The sequence below is a fragment of the Lineus longissimus genome, chromosome 8 (assembly GCF_910592395.1).
Source record: "Lineus longissimus chromosome 8, tnLinLong1.2, whole genome shotgun sequence".
In the NCBI taxonomy this organism is placed as follows: Eukaryota; Metazoa; Nemertea; class Pilidiophora; order Heteronemertea; family Lineidae; genus Lineus; species Lineus longissimus.
In genome coordinates, this window is record NC_088315.1 from 19,781,552 (window position 1) to 19,807,707 (window position 26,156).

The 26,156-nt window shown below is 43.3% G+C and overlaps 2 protein-coding genes across 3 annotated transcripts in view; one reads left to right on the forward strand and one right to left on the reverse strand.

Moving 5' to 3' along the window:
• LOC135492408 (mucin-4-like) overlaps window positions 1-26,156 on the forward strand; it is a 66,076-nt gene that overhangs the window by 15,628 nt on the left and 24,292 nt on the right. The gene's annotated exons all lie outside the window — the stretch shown is intronic.
• LOC135492266 (uncharacterized) lies at window positions 22,317-26,119 on the reverse strand. Of its 2 annotated transcripts, none has more exons than XM_064778619.1 (2): window positions 25,938-26,119; window positions 22,317-25,165 (listed from the first exon to the last, which is right to left on the reverse strand). In XM_064778619.1, exons 1-2 carry the CDS (start codon window positions 26,055-26,057, stop codon window positions 23,219-23,221), a joined length of 2,067 nt encoding a protein of 688 aa, XP_064634689.1. In that variant the 5' UTR covers window positions 26,058-26,119; the 3' UTR covers window positions 22,317-23,218. The 2 variants fall into 2 exon arrangements, with proteins under 2 accessions (XP_064634689.1, XP_064634690.1); XM_064778620.1 differs by having other exon boundaries at window positions 25,747-26,005.

Below are 26,156 nucleotides of genomic sequence, written 5' to 3' on the forward strand. Positions count from 1 at the left end.
CACTTGAATATAACTACCTTATTCGGAGCGGAAATAAGACTCGGATAGTCAGATGACCCGTGATGTCCTTTTCTCAAATCCGCTACACATTATCAACCTTTAAGAACAGCAAAATGCTGATGCAGGATTTATTGTTAAACCCGACCTGACTCAAGCTCATCATTGTAGAGGGATCGCGATTTCTTGCTTCTCAATGGCCCAGCATCGTTGCTTAGTATCTTTTAGAACAGAATGGACGCAAAAACAATGAAGCTCTTTGCTATTCTTGAAACCTTTCCTCTCTCGCGATCGTCGTCAACTCGAGAGTGTTTTAATCTGTCGTCACCGATCACGTTACATGCACAAACTATAATCTTTTAAAAGGCATAATCTTTCGTTACATCGACTCACAGTGAGGATAGCGAGGTTCCTCAAATCCCAGAAATAACATAACTTGTTTTGTCACTTTACCTCGCAGTTAAAAGAAATCAGGCCTCGCCCAATAGACGGTCTTAAAACCCGCTTGATGGCACCAAGCTCTAGACATTACGCTCTCAGAGAAACGATTTCAGGTCTTGCCCAATACGCTGTCTATTGTCTTTGAACAAAGCCCGCTCGCACCTCGGCCATAATTCCAATCGTGTACTGTCTTATCGAAGAAGTTATCAGGGCTAATCTTGATAACATCGACCCCCAAGAAAGAGCTTTCATGGCGGTCGATGGGCCTAATCCGGCAACATCAACGAATTTGTAACGACTCGGCCAGATCTGGTCGCCCCGAATTCAAAATTCGCGTCGTTGACAACTCAATGGATTAGCAAACTAGTTTGCTTTGCGCTTGACACAAGAGAATTTTATTACTAGTGGCCCTCTTACCCTTTGAAACTCTATCCTAGTCGCTACGTGGGCATGATGCGGTGTTTACGCGTCGTGATTGAAATAGAATGATTCTGGGACACCCGATACACCAATATGAAGTTTCGTCCTCTCGACTCGCATTCAGTGAGAAGAAACAGATCCTACAGCTATCAAACGTACAAGAATATCCAATAGATTAGATGTTCAATCATCCAATTTATCAGGTCTGTTGGAGTCAGAATCATGTTCCTACCCTGAAAGGCCCCACAGATAGATATTCTGAGAACAAACCAGGATTGAATTTAAATGTTACGACTCAATTGATGGACATTTCAATCAATCAATTTCATTTCAATTAGATCATGGATGTTTCAGTCGTGATATTGACAACCGCATTCATTCGCTCAAGGCTGGCCTTGTATCGAACTGTAAGTGATACAATATGTGAAAACATTCGCTGAATACTACACAGGCAAAAGAATTTCCGTCCACGGATAGTTGACGAGGATTAATCATGAGCGTTCTATCTATGGGCCATCCATGGGTAGTGGATGGAGAATCTCCATCAGCTATCCATGGATGGACCCCCATGGACGGAAACTTTAGCCTGTGCACCGCTCCAAAAGGCGTTTTAGAGCTGTTCGAATGGTTTTATCTTCAAGGGGCCGTAAACGTAATGGAATACCCCTAGTCGCGCGAAGGATCACTCATGACGATGTTTTGAGGTTGATGAGCCTGGTATTATTCATCGCGCAACCATGTCACCTCCGCGTAATCTGCTGTCCGAAATGGCATCCCAGCCGAATAGAAATAACAAAAACTGCTTTCAATTTCCGGAGGTCTGGTCGGCCAAAAAAACGAAAGGCAATTTCGCATTGTATTTGCTTGATCGAAAATCTACCATGGATAGCCATCCGCCGTTGGCGTAAAACTTACCGCGTAATTTTTCCTTATCATTTTTGTCTATTCAACATTAAAAGCCAATTTTCATGATGATAACAATATCATTCATTTTCCGTATCTATACGTGAGATTTGTAAGATTTGCCACGGTCACGTACACGGACGGTATATACCTTAAACCAAAAAAGTCGTGAACGCAAGGTCATTTTCGCATTTTCGTGCACGACAGGCGTGGAAATAACACCGGTCATAATATTTTCATCTGTGAAAATTTCATGACTTCATACCTCTTTAAAAAAGGGTTTAAATCTATCGAGATAAGATTATGTATGCAAAAATGTACAGAGGAACTTGCGGCCGTGACGGAACCTTGTATTGCCCACAACAACGAAAACCGGCGACGCGTAACTGTCTCTCACAACATCTGGCCTGAGTGTGTGATGGAAGCGTTCTCTTTTAGGTTGAGGTATATGCCCCAAGAATTTAGAAGGAAATTAAATTTCTCAACAAATTAGATTTGTCTCAAGTTGTATTGAACTCCGCTAGGGCGAACAAAATTCTAAAATGTTTCAAACTGAACGCAATGAGCCGAGCCCGAGGAGATTGCGATCAATCAGAAACACACCAGGTGAACGCGACCCACTAATTTGCGGCGCAGGGCTGATGCGAAATTTGATTTGGATTTCCCGATCACACCACTTCCGCTCCGGGGTCCCGTCCTCTCTGTTTAGAGCAACATTTTAGGATCGGCAAGGGCTAGTAAACTGCACAAGAAGAGAGCACAGGTTACCGACGGAGAGGCTTAGCGATTCGATCCCACCGCGTCTGCCAAACCTGGTAAAACCACGCGCCTCTTTGTGATATCTCATGATATTTGGGTGGTCGATCGCTCCGGTTGACGTAAACTCATCTATGTGAATCAAGCTTGCGTCAGGAGTTGTAGGGGGCATGATGATTCGGCACGAGACTGTTGTCAGCCTAAAGCACGCACTGAGACCGGAACCAACAACATCGCCAATCATGGTGTAATCGGGCAACGTATAGATTGCCCTGCCAGTTCTTCTGATGTCCAGAAAGAATTGATCAAGCATACGCCGGTATGTGGTAGATGTGTATGAGACTGAAAGTCACAATCACGTTCACTGCATTGCAAATCAAGCAAAGTACAACATGTGGCTTTTTCTTCTGATGTCCAACTACAGAATTTACTGAAGAATGAGCAGAAACATTTTACCTTGTGTGACCTCTGATCGAGTCTGCCCTTCTCAACCGGCATGCCTCACAACCGGAAGTCAACACAATGCAAATCACGCTCAATCGTGGCTTGTTCTCTTGATGTTTCCACTACGCTGACGCTTCTAACGGCATCCGACGAGCTTTGACGAGCATCTCTCTGATCTTGTCTGCCACATTGCCAAATAAGCAATCAAACATACTGCGCAGCCTTTCTTTGATTTAAGGTAAGAAAGGTTAACCACACATCTGGTGATACAAATGGTTCCCTCAATCTCATTTGCCTTCATCATGAGAGTGGAGCGACAGGTTAGGTTACACCAAGCAGCTAGCTGTCTCTGCTGCCCAACAGGACAACTGGCAATTTTCACGTCATACCTGACCGTAACTTTTAACCGTCCAGTATCGGTAATCTGGCGACCACCAATTGGATGCGCTAGCTCCTGCCAAGAGCTCCCCGTGAACCTGCACGAAATCACCGCATCGGCAGCGAAGTATTCAATCACGCAATTCGACCAATTGGCGAGCCAGTTCTCCTGAACATTAGGTTAGCCTGACACCTGCCGCACTGCGGTCAGCTCGGACAAGGTACTGTGGTCAGCCAGCCTTCACCGTATTGCCTCACTCTTTAGGTCACGGAGTAACTCCCGCATAAGTTGATCAAGCAATTTCGGCTAATCCCGTCACGTTTCATCGCCATCTGACTAATTTCTGCACAGAATCGCTCGCGGCTCTACCGGCGTAAGAAAGCTACTTTGCGGTGCATAGAAAAAGACAGCAGCATTTTGTATTTGCGTGAGAGAGACCGCTTAAGTGCTTGGGTAATGAGCGAGAAAGATTTTTAAAGCTGTAGTCATCGGCGCTGGTCGGTTGTACACACCTTTTTCAGCGAATCCATATTGTATTGTTTCTCCTGCATTGGGCATCTTCGTGTAAAAACCTGAAGTGACAACGGTGGGTCCAGTTGGAATTCTTCATCTGACTCGTATATAGTATGTACATTTAGGTAGTTTGTTTGAGGTAGGTTTGATATTATTTGGAGAGAAACTTTACAGCAAAACCCCATGGCGAATTCCTTGATGTTCCGCTAACTTTTGGAATTCTTCATGTGACTCGTATATAGTATGTACATTTAGGTAGTTTGTTTGAGGTAGGTTTGATATCATTTGGAGAGAAACTTTACAGCAAAACCCCAAACGAATTCCTTGATGTTCCGCTAACTTAGCGGTAGCATAGCGGCAGCTACAATCCTTTAAACAGCTGGGCCCTAGCAAGGAATGTCGTCTGAACAGATCTGTTGCTCTCACCAGAATAAGAGTCTAATAAGTAACGCACATCATACCAAAATGGCTTGCAATAGTTTTTCGAGTGTAAAGTTTTTACCTTGACCTCCTCCACAGAGGAAAGGTAGGTGACTCTTCGTGACTTCTCCACTACTTTCTTCATGACACCCAAACTTAAGCTCCCGACGTAAGTGAACTAGCGCACCTATCCTTACGATAAAACAGCGGTATTTTGATTGATTAGATTAAATTAGTTATCAACCAATCATATCTATCCACTCTTAGATGTGACTGGAAAAGTCATGATACAAAAGGTGGCACTTAAATATAAGATGCATTCACGAATTCTACAATTATATTGTATTGCTTGAAGATTCTGAACATATCACAGTCTATTGAATTAAAAAAATCTATACCCCATCGTTGAGCTCTTAAATGAAACTTGGAACAGCCTCAAAACACCTCCATCCGTGGGTTAATCACCACATGAAATCTTCATCTTGAAAACACCTAAGATAAAAAAGCAACATCCTCTAACAACTGAAATGCCTATTATGTGGCTTTATTACGCTTTGAACACATTTGAGGACTGCGCACTCACCCGTTTATCGTTTAATGACTTGCCTTTTATCTGCGTTTCCTTTGATATACTATAGGAAGGAGGCTGAGAGCTTTAGCGAGACAATAAGTGCCATTCTACAAAGAAGTAGAGCAATTAAGCTTCTTGCACGAAAGAAACCACAGATATCTTTTATTTGATGCCGATTGTATTTTTAACGATGTATGGCTGAAAAGATGAAAAAGATTCTGGTTTTGACTTTGTCCTAAAATATTGAGTTTAGAGCTGAGCGTCGACAAGGACATTATGAGCTCTATAAACAATATTGGGCGATTGTATTGGGCGTAGGAGGAAACCAGAGGCCCCGAAGAAACTTAAGCTGTCGAAGAGAGTCGTCCTCTCTATCACATGAGCGTATCGGGGCCGACTGGGAGTCGAACCCGGGACCCCAGAGGAGACAGGTGCTGATGTTTCCACGACGCCTCTCCGACAGCTCTTGACAAAGATGGGAAACGCTAATACAAATGATTGGAGTGTTGAGGCAAATTTCGTAGAAACGGTTACCTTCCATATTGAATGACAGGTAAAACCCGCTGTTGAAATCAGATCGCAAACTGAATCCTTTTTGTCCCAAAACATGCTATTATGACCATAACACAACTGTTATTGTGACGTCTGCCTCGGCGGCTTGTTGCAGGCACCATGGCTGCGTTTGGCGAACTGCTTGAGGAAGGAACGAGGGATTCTATACTGTCACCGCTATTGAGTACCACAACTGGTAAACACACCGAGTATGAATGATCTCAATGTCAACACATGTTTTGTCTTTATGACGTGGCCACTGCGAACTTTGTCCTATAATGACCGACATACTACTAAGGACTCGCACTGTACGCTTTGAACATCATATAATATGCGTTCTGGCATTTCTTTGCGATACATGACCTTTTGATTTATCATCAAGAAAAGTGAGGGATTATAGAGGTAAGTTAGCAGTACGGTCTAGACGCACTTAGAGAAGGGCACGAGACAGTAAAGGTTATCTTTATTTAATGTTTGTTGGCGTGGGTGAGAAGAAGGTTACGATATAGAACCATTCGCCGGGCCACCTTTATGCTCGAAAACCTTTGGCAGAGGGCGGTAACTTTCTGACCAGGTCCCACTCCAGTGAGCGCAGTTTTGGCATGCATTCGACATTTCAATTCTTTTTGATGTTTACCAGCTAGGCAATGTAACTGACAAAACCTGTGAAACCGCGTTGCGACGAAAGTCCACGCCTTTAGCTGCCCCCTCCAATTATTAAAGGCCTCCTCAAAATGACACTCGACAAATCTGTATAAAAAAGTATCTCAAAGCGCGTGCTCAAACCGATGCACTCAAAGAAGAAGACGTTTGCAGATACCCCAATTAAAAATTAATCAACCAGTGTCCATCCTGAACACATTTTATGTTTCACCCTCGGTAACGTGGAGGACTTTCACAACGCAGCATATATAGAGCAGTCTGAGTTCTGCTTAGGTTGAGCTTTATTGTTTAATTATAGGTGTTGTTATTAGCACTTTGACAGGTTTTGCGATGAAATCTTGATAATCTATCAGGAGAGTTCATTATACACACAAGTCTACTCCATCAACATCCGTTACGCCGTCTGCTACTTGGAGATTACAGACGATAACGAGGTTTCCCAAGTCTCCAAACATGGCATTCGTGACGGTTGTTATGCATAGATTTATCCTCTTGGATCGTTACGATACGGAGAAGACATATACAAGCCTCCGATTGGGGAGGGCTAATATTCGAACTCGCTGCCATCTCACTCACGGGAGCGCGACTCCTGTGACGGTCACCTTTAAAGGCATGCTCCTGGGTAGCCCTGACCCCGCGCCAGTTTATAAACATCCCGCCAGTGTACGCCGATATCGAGTCGACATATCTTACGGCGGCCGCGTCCCTGGCAGACGGAGATAAGCCAAACACTTCTGATAGTTCAGAAACAACTAATTGCACGCACCGCTCGAGCATGAAAACAATATCGGTCAGTTCTGTGGCGATAATTGGCTGGCATTCTTGATAGATGTGTCCAATTGGATTAGTCGAGTTTTGAGCTAATGATTTCCACGTCTCAGTGGGTTGTGGCAGTTCTCTTGAAGTGCATTTCGGACGTTCCGAGTGGTAGTGGAGAGGTCAAGAACTTATACAATTAACGACAAATCTGGATCTTTCACAAGTCGCCATCTACTTCTAAAGCATATAATAGGAGCGCGGCTGTACGTAGTTGTTAGCTTAGCAGGCTCCTGACCGAGAGAGGTCGGTTTTCTATATCTCCGAGGCCCTTTTTTCTAATCCATTGGAGTTCAAAGTGAAAGCGATCGTTTAATAGCTTATTCTTATAATCGCCCGGAAGACTGTGGGATGATGAAACGCTTTGAGCTATCTTTATAAAAGCACTTTAAGAAATGGAACTTTAACTTTTAACGGAGTGATACTCATTGAGGTGACTTGATTTAGATACACACTGTATATTTATTTTACTGGGCCAATGTATCTCTAAGAGAGGTGTCAATCGATAGAAAAACGAGCAATGATTAATGAATTAGTTCTTCGATTCCATGTCAGATGCAGCGACCCATGAAGATAGCTCCTCGGCAGAATGGGAACGGCTCAGAAGCGCTTAGTCATCGCCAATCAAAGGGGGAGATCCATGAATAAGCACACTTGACTGTCTCCTTCATAAACATGTGATGCTGTAAGTCTTTTTGAGGACTTGTAGCATACTGTGTCAATGTGACAAAGATGATGCCGTCGAAAGGTGCTCAAAATGACGTTAAAAGCATATCCTACATGTAGATAAAGTATTTGTTCGTTTCGCTTTCTGACATTTTTTGCCCTTACCTCGCAGTTCAGGCCGAGCCCAATACACGGTCTATTGTCTTTTAACAAAGCCCGCTCGCCCCTAGGCCTAAAATCCCAACGTTGCCCGATACAAATCCCGCTCGCCCCTAGGCCTAAAATCCCAACGTTGCCCGATGCAAAGCCCGCTCACCCCTAGGCCTAAAATCCCATTGTCCTTCTTATCAAAGGGTCATCAGGACAAATATGGATAACATCGACTCCCACAAAACGTCTTTGAGTGTGGCCGATACACCTAAACCTGTAAGAAACGTAATGACCCATTTTTAGTGCCAGTAGACTGCCTGCTTTCCTTCAGACTTGTCCTCTCGACTGAGCTTGGGTGACTGAGCTAATTCTGAACCGTTCCCAGGCCGTCCCTCAATATAGCCAACCTGTCACTTGCGTGGCATTTTCACGGCGCTATGGGCATCTCTGATCATGGTGTGAACCTGCCCACGGCCCTTGGATTTTGAGAGAGGTGACTGAAATCCAGCACGCCTGCGGCCCCCTTCATTTCAGAGACCTGACAATGAGAATGGGTAACTGATGCAGTTAACTATGCCCGACCCTCAGCAGGTGACATGTGATTTTCGTGACGCTATCCGGACCCATCTCTGATCAAGGATCTCCGCCACATCTATTGACTTATCGATCCCATATGGTTGTGATCATCGATAGACTAATTACTCCCATCTTCCAATTTCGATCTGGTGCACCACACACGCAATCTGGGACCTGTTGAGAGTCGAGGACGGACCATTGATAGTCTGCCGCTTGCAGACTCATGCATTACATTACCGAGTCTCCCTAGGAGCCTCATAGCTGGTTACCATGCAATAGGGCCCGGGTTCGACCCCGGGGCAACCCAGGATTGTATTTCTTGATGCACGGCGTGGCTTCCAAGGAAATAAGAATTCCTGGATCTTCACAGTCATTCGAATTAGACTTAAAACCTAGGTTCCTTGGTGTCTATTGTGTTATCCATGAACGAGGCAGGCAACTCATCTGACAACAATTTTAACATGCAGTTCATCGCAGTTGCCTACATCGAGAATCTGTCACTGTTGCGACCTGCAATAGATATAAAACAAGTGACAGTGCATGGCTATACATCGATCACGCATGACATGCACGTATGATACCTTAAACCTAAAGTTCCGTCGGTGATCAAATTTCAACTTTGCCTTGAGCAAAATGAAAATTGTTTGCGATAGGGGTAAACGTCCAGTGAGGAGTCGGCCGCCATTTGATGATATGATCAAAATTGTCTAGCATGTAAATTTCTGAACTCATCTGTATTCCGTCATATTCTATGCTTCAAGGGAGTGTGTAAGACCAAGAGGGTTAGGATGAGCACGAGCAGGCTTGGCGAAGATGACGCGGGAAGAAGGAATTGGACATAGTGGCTGGGACTAAGACTTGTGCGAGGCGTGTTTGAAATGGTGTATGCTGCTGACATTGATTTCGTTCACAAAAATTCAAATCGGTAATTATTTTCTTCCACGATGACAAAAATTTCCGAAAGGATGGCGACTTCTTCGGCAGTCGGGTTTTCGAAAACGGCATCAACACAAAGTCAACTGACCAACGAGGAAATAATGAATACCTTTTGGGAACATCGGTTGAGGATGAAGATGTATACGTATGTGTTGCCGGTTATACTAATTTGCGGGGTTGTCTTTAATGCTATGATAGTTCTGGTACTCGTCCGGCGGAAATTTGGGAAATCCTCCACGAGAATACTACTGATTGCCCTTGCTTTGGTTGACACGACGACCCTGTGTTTGTCAACCCGCCGCTGGATGCGATTTGAATTTGGAATCGAGCAGCACTTGTTAACTGCAGCTTCGTGTCCAATCCATGTTTTTCTGTCATCCGTTACAACTTGTGCATCAAGCTGGACGGTTACTTTAATTTCATTGGAAAGAGTCATATCGGTGGTCTATCCGTTAAAGGCGAAACTTATATGCAACACGAAATGGACTTATGTCGCACTTTTTGTTGTTTATTTGTTTCTCTTCTTGCTATGTAGTCACGTTCTTGTTTTTGTCCGAATCAGCCAATACGGCCAATGCAGTCCGGGAAATCCTATTTATACGGATACTGGGATAGTTTGGGATTCCTATGGGCATTTCTGGACCGATGTATGGTATTGGATCCAGCTGCTCGTCTACTCAGGTATCCCCTTTATAACCATTGCAACATGTAATGCATCAATTGTGTTCAACGTCATGAAAGGTAAAACAGAGCGCAGCCATCTTCGATCGCAATGTCAAAGGTCAGATACTAAAGGAGATAGCCAATCAGCGCGTCTAAGTAGTATGACGTACATGTTAGTCACGGTCAGTGTTGCGTTTTTGATTTTGACCTTGCCATCATCGATATACTTCATCATTGTAGGTCAGCTCCAGCCAACCAGTTGGCATTTACAAGTTCAGGTTCAACTTGCTCACGCTATCACTAACTTTGTCGCCTTTGTCAACAACGGTATTAACTTTCTCCTGTATTGCCTTAGTGGTTCTCAGTTCAGACGTGAGGTGTACCTGATGTTTCGAGGACAAAGATTGAAAAAATAGCCCGGGAGGGCTAATGATTTAAAGCGGCATTGACTTCTTAATTCTGATCTGAATCTTTTAGAAAGCCAGGTTGCTTTTTATTATGTTTTTGTAGGTGATATCCTGTGCGTGGATTTGGCTGCAGACCTAACGGTTAGACACACCTACAGGCTAGATATCGCCATACAAAAAGCCACAAAGGTCCTTTGTTTTATTCTGAACATCCGATGAATTTATTCAGTGGCGATGCCATTTAACATGTTTAAGCTTCACGATTTCAACAAACGCAGAAAACAAGGCTGAGATTTAAAAAAAAAACAACATTGACAGCCAACTCCGTTTACAACAAAACCCAACATAATGGGTATTCATTTCATCCATCAGCTATAATGTCATTACCAGTATCAAAACCACGACCAGTATCACATGAAATGAATTAGACCTCCACATATCCAATAACAGAATATTGAATTTAATGAAGGAGAAATAATGCATGGTCACAGATCATTTGTGGGAAATTAATTGAAGATTATCAATATCATGTCCCCGCGGCTATGGGTAAACATCGCTTGTCTTACGTCGAATTTTCTTCGATTATCTTGGTAACCTGGATGATTAGTGCATTTTGAGTGATAATTGGTTCATTTCACGTGTGTGTAATGTTTACATGCTTTGCACACAAGTGACATGCGACGAAACGAATCAACCGATACACGCAAAGATCTAAATGACTATACATATCTTGTGCAGGTTGTATGCGTGTTTTCTGTAGTTCTTTTGGCGACTGAAGATCGCTGATATGTTGATTCTGATATCATGGATCACGTGCCTGTGACCCATCCGGGACCTCATGGTGTGATGGTGTCTGTTTTCAGAGAGAATGCCAAGACCGATTTTCCACCCAACGAGCCACTGCGCATCAAGTTGAACTCAGGCGGACACCGATATTGATTTCAGTCGTCTTTTTCCATGATCGATTTAGAATAAAGCAGTGATTCAGTTTCGGATGATTTACTCTAAATCTCGGGCTAATCTACCAAAATCTTGCTAAACTGACAGATAATATGGTTTTAGGGATGTCTCGAGTGATGTATCGGTATTTGATTGGTGCGATTTGTATAAGATTCCGCATGCTGTGGTGTGACATATATCTGAAATGACGTGTCTGACACTACAAGAGTATTTAAAAATGCCGGCCGCACACTGAGCGATTCATTGCAACTCGATTCATTGCAACTCAATAGTTAGAGTTGTAGTCAGTGGCTTTGATCCGAGTTGCAATGAATCGCAAGGTGTGCGGCGGGCTTTTAGCAAGTAATGATGTTACCGCGGCAGCTCATGCCTTTGAAGTAATGCACCTGAAATCCTGTGTAAAACTTTTCCCTGGAAGACCTTGAAGAAGACACGGTAATGTCGAAAGCTAGTCTCAACCAAATTCTATGTCGATATACAAAAAAAGGCGTTATTATAAATCTTTCTTTACCTGAAAGCAAGGAGCACACTAAGGAAATGTGTGAGAGATCGTGTCGCAGACGCATATATGGTCTTCAAAGTCCTTTTTTTCCCGGCAGACCATGTCTGTTCCTTTGTTAATAGAATAAAGACGAGTCGTTTGTTCTGTAAACATCAGCGTCGCGTATCAGTAAGGCGACAGAATGCTACAAAACCAAACTGTTGATAAAGTATTTTCAGGACCTCCGCGAAAGATCTCTCAGACACTACCCCGCGTGCTCCAAGCTTTAAGGAACAGTGATTCCAGAACATTCCTTGAAAACTGAAACACACGTTCCCACGGGCGATGGTTCGCGACGTACCTCAGACTAATGTAATAGAAATTTTATATCAATCGCACTTCAATTTGCATTTTCAATTTATATTTTACAAGCTCTGTGGTATTTTTTACCGTTTATTCGTCAGAGGTGCCCTGGCGTAATATCGTACCTTCGACCGGTATGGAATTTGCACTAAATTGACTACGAAATAGAATCGCATTCTTCGGAAACATGGCTCTATGCAATTAGTCTCATCTCGTTGAATTCAATTTATCGTAGATTGGTCCTCCCGGTCAAAAAATCTCAAGACCGTCTGAAGTTACAATGCCATAAATCTTTCGCTCATGTTCTCGAGTCAGTCTAATAGCAGTAAATGATACGTGATTGATATACATGCACATTGTGTTTATATATAGAGTTCTAAAAATTGGCCACATTTTGGCTTCCCATCTCATTCGATACAATAAGAAAGCCGACTTCGTGACCGGTCCTCGTCGCCAGATCAGCACGAGATGATTTTCTATGGCACGAAAGCTTGTGACCGTAGGTGACTTGGATCAGCCACACGCTTGCAGTTTTCTTATTGCACCGAATGTTTTGCTAGGACAGAATCGATCGCTATTGATCTGTTGATTCGGATATTATCACGCGCCTGCGCCACATCCGGGACCTCACACTGTAATGCAAGTCAGTCTTGGCAGAGAGAAAATCATTCGACTTGCTTGGAGAATGGTCAGCCACCCAATAATGTACCTAATGACTTTTCACCAGGGTCAGTTGTCACCCAGCAATAGCTATCCTGTCATCACAGTCAGCAGATGAGTCGCCGGGGCCACGGTGACACTGAGCGGATACACCCGGTCTTTAATTGGTAACCTGGGCGATGTGATTTAGTCTTTACCTTTAGCTTTAGCGAGGTAAATCTAGTCTCGAAGATAGAAGAAGTGATGATAATAAATTCATCAGATGTTGGCGCAATACATTTCGGTTTTCTGATAATCGTGTGCCAAAGTGTGTGAGAGGTACTAGCGTACATTTGAACGCTTCCGGTTTAAGAGGCAGGTGAAGCGCAGCCCTCTCATTGGTAGATTGGCCGCGACCTGGAATAATTGGTACAGCTTGCGCATGCGTCGTACATATTGATTTCATCAGCCAATCAATAGCTACCTTACATTAAATCAATTTGTGATCTGCCATGGAGTCTGCGAGACCTGATTATCTGTCTGTCTTAGACCCGATTAGAATGCCATTTAGGTATAATCCGATGTCATTTATGCTGTCAATAATAGTACTATCGGATAATTTGGGACGAGCATCTTAGAATCGACCTCATTTGGAATCGGATACTTGGATGACTCCGAAATCGGGGGCCATGTAGATTTTGAGGAATCTCGAAAACACGGAATGTTTCGATACGTCAAGGAATTGGTACTTGTCTGAGACACTCTTGGCAGGTCTCATTGTCTGACTTACTGCCCGTAGAGGTTAACGCCAGCGTTAATGACGAAATGTGCTTTGCACAACTCGGGCCGGGAAGTTGAAGTTGGAAGATATCTCTGGCTCATGACCGAGAGGATATGTCGCTAACATGTTCCAGGGATAACAGAACGCATTATCCAGTCCTTGCACTGGCCCCACGCTATCCGATTTATTTCCTTTAACCGGGTTAGTTGATCGCGTAGATTGACAATTACTGAGCCGTGTTAGATTAAGAATCAATCGGAAGCGATCAATGCCATTTAGATGATTAGTGTTTGAAACAGTCCAGCATTAGTTCCCAGACCAGGTCCGTCCTGTTGTATTGACGGATTAAGGTATTTGATTCTGTAGAGACCATGACCGCCAATACCTCGGTGATTAACAGCGCATGTTCCCCAGACAATCTGAATTAGGACATTTCAAACTTTTACAACGGGCACTCTTAGAAATAAGTGTTTTTAGCAATAAAACATCTTTAATGCCCGAGGCCATGACGTCACAGGGCAAACACATCAGTTTTTAGGTGACGTCACATGATAATGTTTGTTCAATGAGGAGCGGGGATTCGCGATGGTCAATGACATTTGGCAATTGTACCAAAAACAAAATTTCTCAAATTTGTTTTGGTCCATATCAAGTCTGCCTCTATGTAAACTGTGCCCATTTATACTTTCCATTATAAGATAATGCTAAGTCTTTTAAGTAAGACTCTGCCTAGTCATAGCAAATAAACTGATCACACCCCCCATCAAAGTCAGCCACGACTAATCTACGGCTAGCATGTCATAATGGGTTTCTAATGGACGGAGTTACTCCCGTGGGTGGACACATTTTGCCCTCAATTATAGACATTTTCCCCAATCATAAGAAATGTCTTTCCATCACCAGACTAGGATATGATCAAAAGCGACGAAGTCTTTTTGGTAGAAATGGTTGATATGATGTCCATTACAGAAATAGATTCTGTGGGCGCACTGGAATTTGAGGAACAAACAAAATCAACGAAATAGGGAGCAATTATTATTTCTTATCCAGACAGTTTTTGTTTCTGACAAATGAACTTCCGACTCACCGCAGCCGTAGAATTCCACCATACTTTTTTCATTACATAAACCTTGTTAAATTTGATTTAAAACTGATTAATGAACAGCTTTCGGTGAGCAATAGCGCCCGGGATAAACTACGAAATCAGCGTGTAACATCTGGCCAACTTTAGCAATGATTACTCCTCATATAACGACGTTCCTGGGATTAAGAAAAGGAAATGAAACCGAGGTACCATTTCGTTGCTTTCTTGCACCAAGACCATCTGATGCAGACTATTAGACAAACCGCTACAACTTTTTTATCTTGAAATTCATAGCATCGATCTTTGTATCAATGCGCGTGACCGTAACCAACGGACACAACCAATCATGTAATCACTCTGCCGGGCACCGCGCAAACAGACCAAATCACTTCTCTGACCGAGCGCTCATCCGACATCCGGGACAAAGGACAAGAACAACAAATTAACCGTGGCGGGTTGACAAGGGCTGTGATGGCGTTGACACTATCCATTTAATCCCGGAGTGTTTGGTGCCATGTCTGGCAAACCTATCGATAATGTTGGCGCAAAGGGATTTTTTGCCAGCGGTTTTTTCGCACAGCAGCGTAGGTATGGAGCAACGGAGTTATCAAGAGTGTCACTACCAAGCTGTCGCCTGCCAAGTCACCTGACACTCTACTGTACTTGTTTCAGTCATCGAATTGCTCGTCATGAAATGGAAGACAAATCCAAGTGACTCAATTATCACGATATCCCGTTTTTAACCCCGACCGGAGCCCCAGTTTTTTCGCCAAGCGTCAAATAAGTGTCGATTGTACGTATATTTTCCCTTGCTGGTTAAGGCCTATCGACCCCCAGGAAAGCTGTTTCATGGGAGTCGATGTTATCAAGATTTGCCCTGATAACCCTTTGATAAGACAGCAGAACAATGGGAATTTAGACCGAGGTGCGAGCTGGCTTTGAATCGGGCAACGTTGAGACTTTAGGCCTATGCGTGAGCGGGCTTTGTATCGGGCAACGTTGGGAATTTAGGCCTTGGTACGAGCGGGCTTTGTATCGGGCGAGGCCTGAATTCCTTTGATTGCGAGGTAAGGGGGAAATAATATACTGCAAGGTTACACTAGTTATTTCGTAGACGACCGAGTTCATTATCGCAATGATTTGTCCACTTTTAGAGTCTTACAGATCACTTCCCGATACGTATCTGGCCTATCAATGAACCCTCGTACGGGCATGCAGAAACCCTAAGCGGTCATAATGATATTTATCACTATACGCTCCGGCTAATCATATCTCAGTAGAAATTAGCTAGTATTGATCACTGAGACGATAGTATCGTGAGGTTTCTGCGAGATCTCGTCACGGCCACTCCTTTGATGTCCACTGATCGACTTCCTGCGGCGACGCGGCCCCGGAAGAACAGAGCCAGCCTCCTCCCAAGTTATTGTGCGATGCCAATTCCGGACGCAAGGTTGGATTGTAGCTGCGTTGACCGGGGCGATCGACCACCCAAATACCACGAGATCTCGCAGGGAGGCCCGTGGTTTTACCAGGCTGAAGTGCGCGGAGTCCCCGGTTAAAAATTCGTTTCCGGTATACAAACACGCCAGTTGGTTTATGGACTAGACTCCGGTTAAACACCCATTTCCGGTATACAACATACGTCAGTTGGTGTGCGGAGACTCCGGTGAATCATGTTTGGACGGAAGTCTTGTGGCGAGAAGGGTGATCGATGAGACCAAAGACAGGTCCTCTTATTGCCTTGTCAGACATAAACCCTCAAGCAGAAATCAATGAGGAATTATTGGGAGACAGATCGCAAACCATCATCAACTTGGGCAGGCGAATAGACTGGATTAAGAGATCAAGTCATTCATTAGCAATAAATTCTTATTTGGACTAGCTGAATGTTGTACATTTCGTTTAAGGAATTGATATCGAACTAGATGTGGTAGTTTCACCTAAATCCCGTGGGTGGAGCTAAAATGGAGACGAAAATCGAGGCGGAAACATGGTTTTGGCCAACTTTTTAGCTCCTCTCGAGCGTATTTGGTGATACAATACCTCCAGTTCAGTAAGTATGGCCGTCTAAAAGTAGAAAAAGTCCCCTTAGAAAAAGTGTCCGGCCCTGTTGTATTCTGACGGATTATGGTGCATGGTTCTCCAGGGGCCATGGCCGTCAATGTCCTCAAACATTTGTGAAATGAGTATAAGAGTTCGACTAGTTCGCCAGAGGAGCATTGAATAACTCCCGCAGGATGACTTTGCAGATGCTGGAAAATGATTGATGCGCGTCCGTTGAGTGCACCTTAATACCCGATGGGCTTAAAGTGACATTGGACGTTATTTTCCATTACTTCGCTGACATGGCCCTGGTCAAAGGTACACAGCAGTGATTAATGAATGAACAACTGATCTACAATCGATTTAATCCGTTGAAAGTGGAATCTCTCCACATGGAGATTTTGGAGTGTTTTAAAGGATTAGTTTGGTAATTGATTCGGTCTTTCTGTTTTCTTGGTACACTCTAAAAGATAATTCTACGGCGCAGGTCATAGTAATAAAACTCTCCCTGTATCGACTCCCTGTGGATTCATCACCACAAACTGATGGGATCATCAAATTTCACGATGGTTTACATCGATTTTATCGAAATCTTACCAAAACCAGCTAAATAATGCTTATGATCCGATTTGCGCGTATAAACTGACTGGATTTATGAATCAGAAACCTTAAAGTGTCCACTTCTGCATTACTAGATATTCCATTGGGAGTTAGAGCAAGCTCCACACTGGCGACAAGCCTTACAGCTGCTGCTCTCACTGGAATCAGTTGTGTCTGGTTAAAGATAATGGATTGTAAATCGAATCATGGATTGGCGGACAGAATTAAGATTTGTAGAAAACAAGGAGGAGTCAGTTGAGGTTTAACCTGTTTTCGTGGACAACATTAAGCTTGGGTTTCTCCGCAGTGGCAAAAGTGGGAGCACGGCTTACAAATGTCCATCATTTTTTTGTCCACCTTTTCGGACCCGGGGGCTTTGGCAGCACAACACCTTATTTCGTCCCAAAACAGGCCAAATATGCATAAAAACACGTTTTTGTAGTCGTCAAGAGTTTTCCAGCTTATCGAAATACCTCTACAGGGAGAATATGTGTGTTCAAAATCCGCAAAACCTATCTTTCTGAGAGTGTGTGAATACAAAGTTCATCAGTTAGGGCGTCATGTACTAAAGTTTGCCCAAATCACATCCGTTGTTTAGAATGTAGTTCCTAAAAATCTGTTTCCCGTGTGGGCGTGATATGGTTAGGCAGGTTTCGCAATCCGGCCACACGAACGACAAAGAGCGAAGGTCCATATTGCCACCGAGTCCTGTGCAACTTCGTTGAGGTGACACTCGTAAATCTTCTCTAATGTTTATTTATGTGAAGAAGGAATAGGTATGAACGTTCTAAATAAATCGTCGATTAAATGCATTGACGTCATTCGTACATCGTCGTGTTGCTAAACCTGCCTATTGTCACCAGACCAAGGGAAAACACGGGAAATGCAAAACAGTGTCCTATCGTTTTCACAACTTCCACGAAAGTGATGGTAAATACGCAATCTGCACAACGTAAAGATAAACCTTTCGCTGCCCTCATGCGAAGGAAATGAAACCTGTCACTTACGCGTCTTCCATTTGTGTAATGAACTGGAGGTGTCACATGACACCTGTCATCATCTGGTGGGTACACACCTTAATGGAGCGGGGTAGATTTCCAATTAACCCCTTTTTTCCTGGACCATGTTTACGCCGAGTCGGACAGCGGACAGACATCAGGGCATTTACCGCCATTAGCTATCGATCAACTGCCGTTTGATTCGTTTTTCTTCGGTATTCGTGCATCTGGTCCAATTTCATGCGGAGTCTTGAAACCAAATACTCGCCAAACATCTTCAATCACAGCACACAGCCCTTTTCATGTGTTATTCATATCGTTCTGGTCAAAGGCACTTAGTTGAACTCAGGAATGTGACCAGATCACGTTTACCAAATTGTGGTGTTGCACAACACTCGATTGTCCTTAGGGTAGGCCTGACCATTGCTCTTTTACGGCGTCAACGAAAGCCGGTGTAGAAGTTTAAAATGTCCTACGATAAAATGTCCGGGAACAAAGGATTCTATTATGCGCTTCAATCTCTGAGCTATTGACGGTCAGGGTCTCTATAGAACCATATTGCAGAATACAATAGGGCCGGACACTTTTTCCAGGGGGGACACTTTTTACTTTTACACCGGTCAACTATGACACCGGTTGAAGCTGCACAGGTCAGTCAAGGTCCTCCTGGCCAGATTCATCTGAAAAACACTTTAAGGGGTGACAATAGGTGGAGCTACCGGCCTCGATCGGTGGTCTCCATGTGGCTATTTATGCAGAGTTCGGGAACTGGGTCTGGGCTGACGTATTGATAAATTATGCCTCGTGCAAGCGCGAGTAGTTGGACGTACAGAGAGACACCTGATGGCGATTTCTTGTACCTTTCTCCATCATTCTTCTGCCTATAACATTCCTTTAAATGTACCCGGCGTATTCCCATCGACAACTCGATTAAGCAGTCCCTGCGATGCAACCAATTGTGAAATGTCCAGATCTCGTGTGTGATAATGAACTGATTCGAGCGCATCAACATAATCATCTAAAATCAAGCGACTATTTTGCAGTAAAGAGTGTTAAAGGGAGAACTTGGGCGGGATGGGGTTTAGCTGGCGAGAAGGATAATACTCCGGCTTGTCACCATGCGCCACCACGTGTACTATCACACAAATGCGGATCTCCAATATGCGAGATTCAATCGTGTTACAAATTTTAGGTAGGCATATGGTTAGAAGCCGTTCTAGTACAGTGTTTATTGCAGTTAAAGATTTTTCAATGGTCCTTTTTGGAGAAGTCACGGTCCTGCTGGCACCTGGAAAATTCTTCGTATGAAAAAACAACATATCGCATGCCCAAGTTGGCCCTTTAAATGAGTCCCGTCAGCACAGTATCAAATCTTCCTGATTAAAAGTAAACCATTTACAAATTTCCCGTGTTGCCTGATCAAGGTTAAAAAGATCGGCATCTATTTGAACAGACGCTTCACAGTAAATGTTGGCAGGAGCAGAAACGGCGTCAACAAACAGGAACGTCTGCAGTGATACGTCGCTTACAGCATTATCATGTCGCTTACATCATTAGCGATTAAGAGAATTAGATTTCACCAGATCATGTGATGGCTCATCGAAAACTAGAGATCTAGTAATCAAATGAACGTCATAAACTGGATAGAGGAATCAATTCTAGCTTTTGATGTTCAATTTCATTCAATATAAGTGAAATATTATACGCCACTGCGGCGTTTTCATCTTTTTATCTGTTCAGTTTGACGCGTGATCTCGTAATAAGGTGTTTGAATGAAGTACCGGAGTGTTCATAACAGAAAAATAAGAGAAGAGGTTTTTATCTATTTCTCGTCTCTGTACGAGTCATGACACAGCAATTAACTGGCTGTTTGAGCGTCGCATCAAACACATACGGTACAAAGAAGCCATGCAAATATAATTGAAGATGTTTTGTGATTTCGCACAGAATACGCGAAGATTAACAAAATGTTGAATTTCAAATGAAACTTTGAAGTCCGAAATAGCTGAAGGACTCACTGGACCAACTCTGGCCCAGGTGGTAAGACGAAACAAAACGCCTATGCTAACATCTCTCACAGAAGAAGGGCATAATTTTTATGAATCTCGTTCGCTAGATTTGACAGACGGCGCTAACGACATTAAACAACTACCGATAATGCCATCTCCAATAAAAGTCCTGCCCCGGTGTTGTGTAATGAAAAACATGTTTGGAGAGACGATCGAAGGCTAATCTCTATGTTGAACACGGTGGATTTCAACATCATCAGTCAGGATCGATGCCGCAATGATAAGACAATCATCGCGTAATGGCTGACCTTGACCTTGTTTCACGAGCTGCGCAATGAACTTCAAGCCTTGTTGCTTTTTGGCGGAAAACATGCCAAAATAGTTCGTTGGAAATTCAGGTGCTGTCCGTCGGTTCTAGCTTTCGAGGTCAGCCAAGTATCTTTCGCCAGATCTATCTGAAAAACCCTTTAAATTATCTAAAGTCATGTTTCATGGGAGCCACTTTCTTATAAACATGACTTCGACGCCAAACATCACGGCCTTGGTGAACAAATTCGGCCCTCAGGACGGACACAATACCAATGAAATATCACCAACCGAATGATGTAAAACCCGATATCCGATTAACAAGGCTGTGGTAAAGAAAAGCAGCTCTTGGGAACTTGACGTCGATGTCCTTCCTTTCAACACCGCAAACACCCACGTGTTTGTTTCCAGGCCGTTGGGGAGTTCAGTAAAACAAAAACAGATTGACAAGATCGTAGCATCCACTTTTTAACCAATGTGACCCATATCATTTTATGCTGTTTTTCATCGCGAGGCGTCACTTAGGCGAACCTGATGTAGTTTTGCCGACGTGCAAATGTTCGGACACGCACGCATACAGATCAATGCTAATACGTGTGGTTACTGTACATGTATAATAATTACTAAAAGCAAAAATATACAAGGCTCGCTTATACAATTTTGCTAAGTGGTTATGATGGTAAGCTGTTGGTATGAAAAGACCACTTTACTTCATCCCGATTGATTGAATGTCCCCTGTTGTTACGTTGTGTCTCTTGGCCGCTGATTTTGGGTCCTTTTGGTGTTCTCCGAGGCGTAATTTGGCAAAAGCTCTGCACGTTTTACCAATAAGCTCAGCCGACAGGAGCAGTCCAACTTGTGCACCGGCACTCCTTGTGGTAAACAACTTTAAGTGCACTGCAACTAAACAAATCCAGGGCACCCTGACATTTTCCATTGGCATTTTCTCCTACCATCAACACGAGGAGTGCATGCACCACTACACGTTCAGTTCAGTGTAATTTCCTTCCGTCTACAATTTGACTCATTACATGAAATGACTGCTTTGATCTGGAGAAAATTGCTCATTTCTTATTCAGTCGTGTTGGCAGAAAAGGACGATGTTGAAAGTGAATAGATATGTTGTTCATTTTATTGAAGACATCTATGTATGGTTACTAGTCGATGATGGTTCCGTAGTTACGTCAATGATTCACTGTGTGACGACATCAACGTTGACGCCAACGCTGGCAGAGAGAATATGCTTGAATATCACGTCTGCTTTGGAGAATCGGACAATACAGTTTAACTGAAGAATCTCGCCTCCACTCTGCACATGAAAGTTTTCTCTCTGCATCGTTTTGCCCCCGTCAGTTGAACATCAAACCAAACTGCAACTGACAAATCGTGACGCATGACAATGGCAGAATAAACCCATGATGGCAACCATCAGTCTCTGATTTATAAAACGGATGATATCCTATCATGATAATCTGCTCGACCCTCGAGCAGACTTCGTGTAAGTGACAGATTAGAGAGTAATGGTTTGACAAGGTCAAGGTCAAATCTTCTTCACAACAGCAAGTCATGTTATGGAGTGTTTTGCACTTTTGTAACGCACTATTTATTATTCAAAAAATCTCAAATTCAATTTCAAATTACAAATGAACAAATCTGGTAATTCAAATTATAAGTTTTAATAATTTTAAAAACGAACCTGAGCTGCAGAGACATTCAATTGTACTGTACTCTGCAAAGATCCAATCAGCTTTGACGGATAATGATAAAGGTAAGTATTTGTTTAAAAAAAAATTTTGAAGAGCTAAATTAAGAAAGACGTGCCAAGCATTTACTAAAAGCTCACGATGGTAATCATTCTCGAATTCATTTCGTAGAGCACGTTCTCGAAAATTGAATGGATTTAGTATAATTAACCTCAGCGGTTGGGAAATAATATCCAGTCACACCGCAACAAAAAGTGTCATTCATCTTCTCTTTTACGGCGTACACACATCGCTGAATTGTAATTTCTACTAGGTAAAGTTAAGAGTGGAAGTACTGTACATCACGAGATCATTCAGCATCTGCTGTAGAAGAAAAGATATTCGCTTACAATTCCAATAACGATCAATGATTTCAGCACATGTTTGTGATTTTCAAACACGACATTACAACGCGTGCAATTACATGTTTGTCCATTTACAACCAGTAGAAATAGCGGAGTGGTGATTCTCCTAGATGTCTCAAGAGGTAGGTTTATCGGTCTACGTTTATAAACGTCTGAAGATTTTTTAGGGTCCACGGTCTTCGTTATTTAGACGTCCCAAAACTTGCTAGGGTCCTATAAGGTCTTCGTTTTATAGAAGTCCAAAAGCTCTAGAGCTGTAGGTCTCAGGTGTTTGGTTTAAAGACACCCGCAAGCTTAGAGACATCATTTACGGATCCCTTTTGATGTTGTCACATAGTGGATTACAGTGTCGACGCCAGCGATAAAGGTCATGATGACTCTGTAGCTCCATTCCTGCCTCGATCCTGTTTTGTTTTCTATGGTTTTGCCGGATCAGAGCACTTAAATGATAACATCAAGAATTGAAGAAAAATGCAACATGACCCTTCCTGTATTTTGTTGGCAAGCTATACAATCAACAGTCTTACTGCACGGTCTAGTCAGAGTTGAGAATGTTACCAGCAGGATATCACCACTATTCGTCATATTTGAATACTCTGATCGTATGATCCTGTGATGACACAATGTAATCATCATCTCTTACAGAAATACATGCCACAGACTTCGCCGCTCCAGTGCGAACTTCACAGATTTTAAGCGCACCAGAAAAGATCAAACTTTTGTCGAGTAGGATATTCTTTAAAAACTTGTGCTTGCCATTAAACTTGTAGCAGCAGATTATTTCGCCAAATAAGGTAGCCGATATATGAGTCGAGTGCAAATTTTGATGGAAAGTCCTTTTTGTGAACTCGGATATAACCTCACCATTTAATTCGAACACGACCAATGACGTTTGCCCCATGACAACGATTTTGTCAATTCCACACCAAGAGATACTGGTAGCATCAGTAACAACCTTTAATTGATCGCACGTGAACTCCAAGATCCCATCAGAATTAACAACGGAGACCTTCTTGTTTCCATCACTGCTTAGTATTGCGTATTGATTGCGTAAATTGACGTCAAAAGATAGAGGGTTACGAGTAGGGAAGTCAGCCGTAGACTTGACGTACCCATCTTCTGGGTCGAATAGCTGTACGGCGCACGTGTTTTCCACGACCCCGTCAGAAAGGACAGCAAGATGGCCTTCAATGGTAGCAGCCATGTCGTGAATAGAGTTGACGTTGTCAGTGATGGTTCTTTGGAAGTCACCAGGAAATTTGTAGACGTCAATTGCGTTGGATGGTGTACCTGGAATTGTTGGATGTGCTATGGCATAGAAGTCGTTACCAAGGTTGGCTACACAGGGAATGTACTTTCTCGCATCTTTTATAACAAGCTCCTTCTCAAATATCAACTTACATCGTGCAATATTTTTGTCCTTTCGCGTCGTCTCCTTCAAGTCGCCAATGTTGTCAACCGATTCATTCGGAACGAAGTAGAAAGGATTATTAAACAAGCGTGTGTAAGATTCAAAGAAACCATTCATATCAATCTCACCAGTGAACCCAGAGTCAGTAAGTCTTTGTTTCATTCTCGATAGTTGACCTATGTCAAACGGGTGTGGTTCAGAATCGGTCAGCGTTTTGGTGGACTTTGCAAGAATTTCAGTCAGTTTATCTAGCTCTGGAACCTTTCCTAGCCAACCAGAAACATCATCAACCACCTTGTAACTGTACCGGACCTTCTCCTTCAGTTCATCTTTCTGGCCTATGATCTTTTCTATACACTGTTCAGCATGACCCTCAATCTCTTGTATAAGGGCATCACGCCTTAGAGACACCTCCGACTTGCTGAGGAACTTCAACTGACCCTCCGCAATCTTCAAATCACTAGACCTCCTTTCATAATCTTCGGTTACGCATCTCACCTCACGCAGTAGAGAGCGAAATACCTCCCATATCTTCTTCACCTCGTGGTCTCCATGGCCAAGAAGGACACATATATAGCAGCATGGTTCCTGACACGTGCAGCAATAGCTGTTGATCAGTGGCCCGTGGCCTCTACACCTACTACCAGTTTTCCTCCCGAGAGACTTCAGTGAGATCACCTTATGGTCAGAAGTGGCTTCGTTTCTGCCATGGACTCCTGTGCAATCATTGCAGAAGTACGCGTTTCCGCACTCCTGGCAGAAGGCCTTAGCTTCACTTGCTGTGCCATTTGTGTACTGACAGCTCAAGCATGCAATTGTCCCAATAGCAACCTTTCCACCGGCATCATCTACTTCAGACATGTTATACTCCAACAAGCCCTCGATGCCTTGCTCCGGCAGAGGACACTCAACTTGACACGTCGGGCAAGGAAATACTTTGCCAGCTTCGCCAAAGCTCTCAACGTGTTTGGACAAACAGTTTCGACAGAATGCGTGCCTGCATGTAGTCACCACCTTCAGGACCTCGGGCATGTCGGGGGCCTCAAGGCAAATGGCGCAGATTGGCTCACCTCTTGATTCTTTGGATGCCATATTGGTCAGGGCTGATTTCTGAAAACCAATGAAAAAAATTCAGAAAACCTTTTTCACAACAGTATTGTGTAATGGCGATCACGAATTCGAATGGGTAATTGTTTTATCTATTGGGCCAATTTTTGGATTTTTATGCCAAAATAGGATTTTCTTCGGAAGATCTACATGTATATATTGTCAAAAACACATTTTCCTACTAGACGCACGCATCTTACTGGATGAGGACAACAGGCTGATGGATAGCACGCCTACGTGCATCAGGATAGACAACATTCGAAAGTCAGCGGGTAATATAGGCCGAAAAACAAACGAGTGCATCTTCACAATGCATCATGCCGTACACGCACGTGTATTGCGTATTTGTCATAACTCGCTTACAGACTTTCCAATATCGTCTATGATACTGGCGCCACCATTTGCAGTCAGAGCATAGTTATAAACTACAGCAACGTAGCACTTATGATGTATAGTGTGTTCCCAGCACACAAGGTAAGGTTGAATCTGACCAAAGATAGGCCGCCATCATGATCACAGAATTAGATGTAGGCCTTCAAGCCAGGCCTCCAAGTCAATAAAAGGCAATTTTGTTGAGACCTTACCTTCGATACTTATGTAAGAACCTGTTCTTCTTCGTACACTACAGCAGTTGATCAACGCGTCAATGCAGCGTCCAAGTGCTGGAGAACCGTTATGTCTATAAAAACCGTACGCCAATCTTCCTCCAAGTGCATAATACATGTACACATCCCACAAAGTGTTTACTCTCCAAGTAGGCCTACGTGTAACTTACTTCTCGTCTGATGTACCGTAGATTCCGCGAGACGATTTCCCGGTAACCTCGCAACTGTATTCCAGGTAACTGGGTCGCGCTGTTAATGCCGATGCATTGTGGATATCGATCAATAAGCATTGTGAGCACTGACTATTTTCAGACATGTCGCGTTTCTTGTTTACGCCGTAGAATGTGACCTAGTTGCGGGTGAAGAGATTCGTTGAATCGTAATGTAGT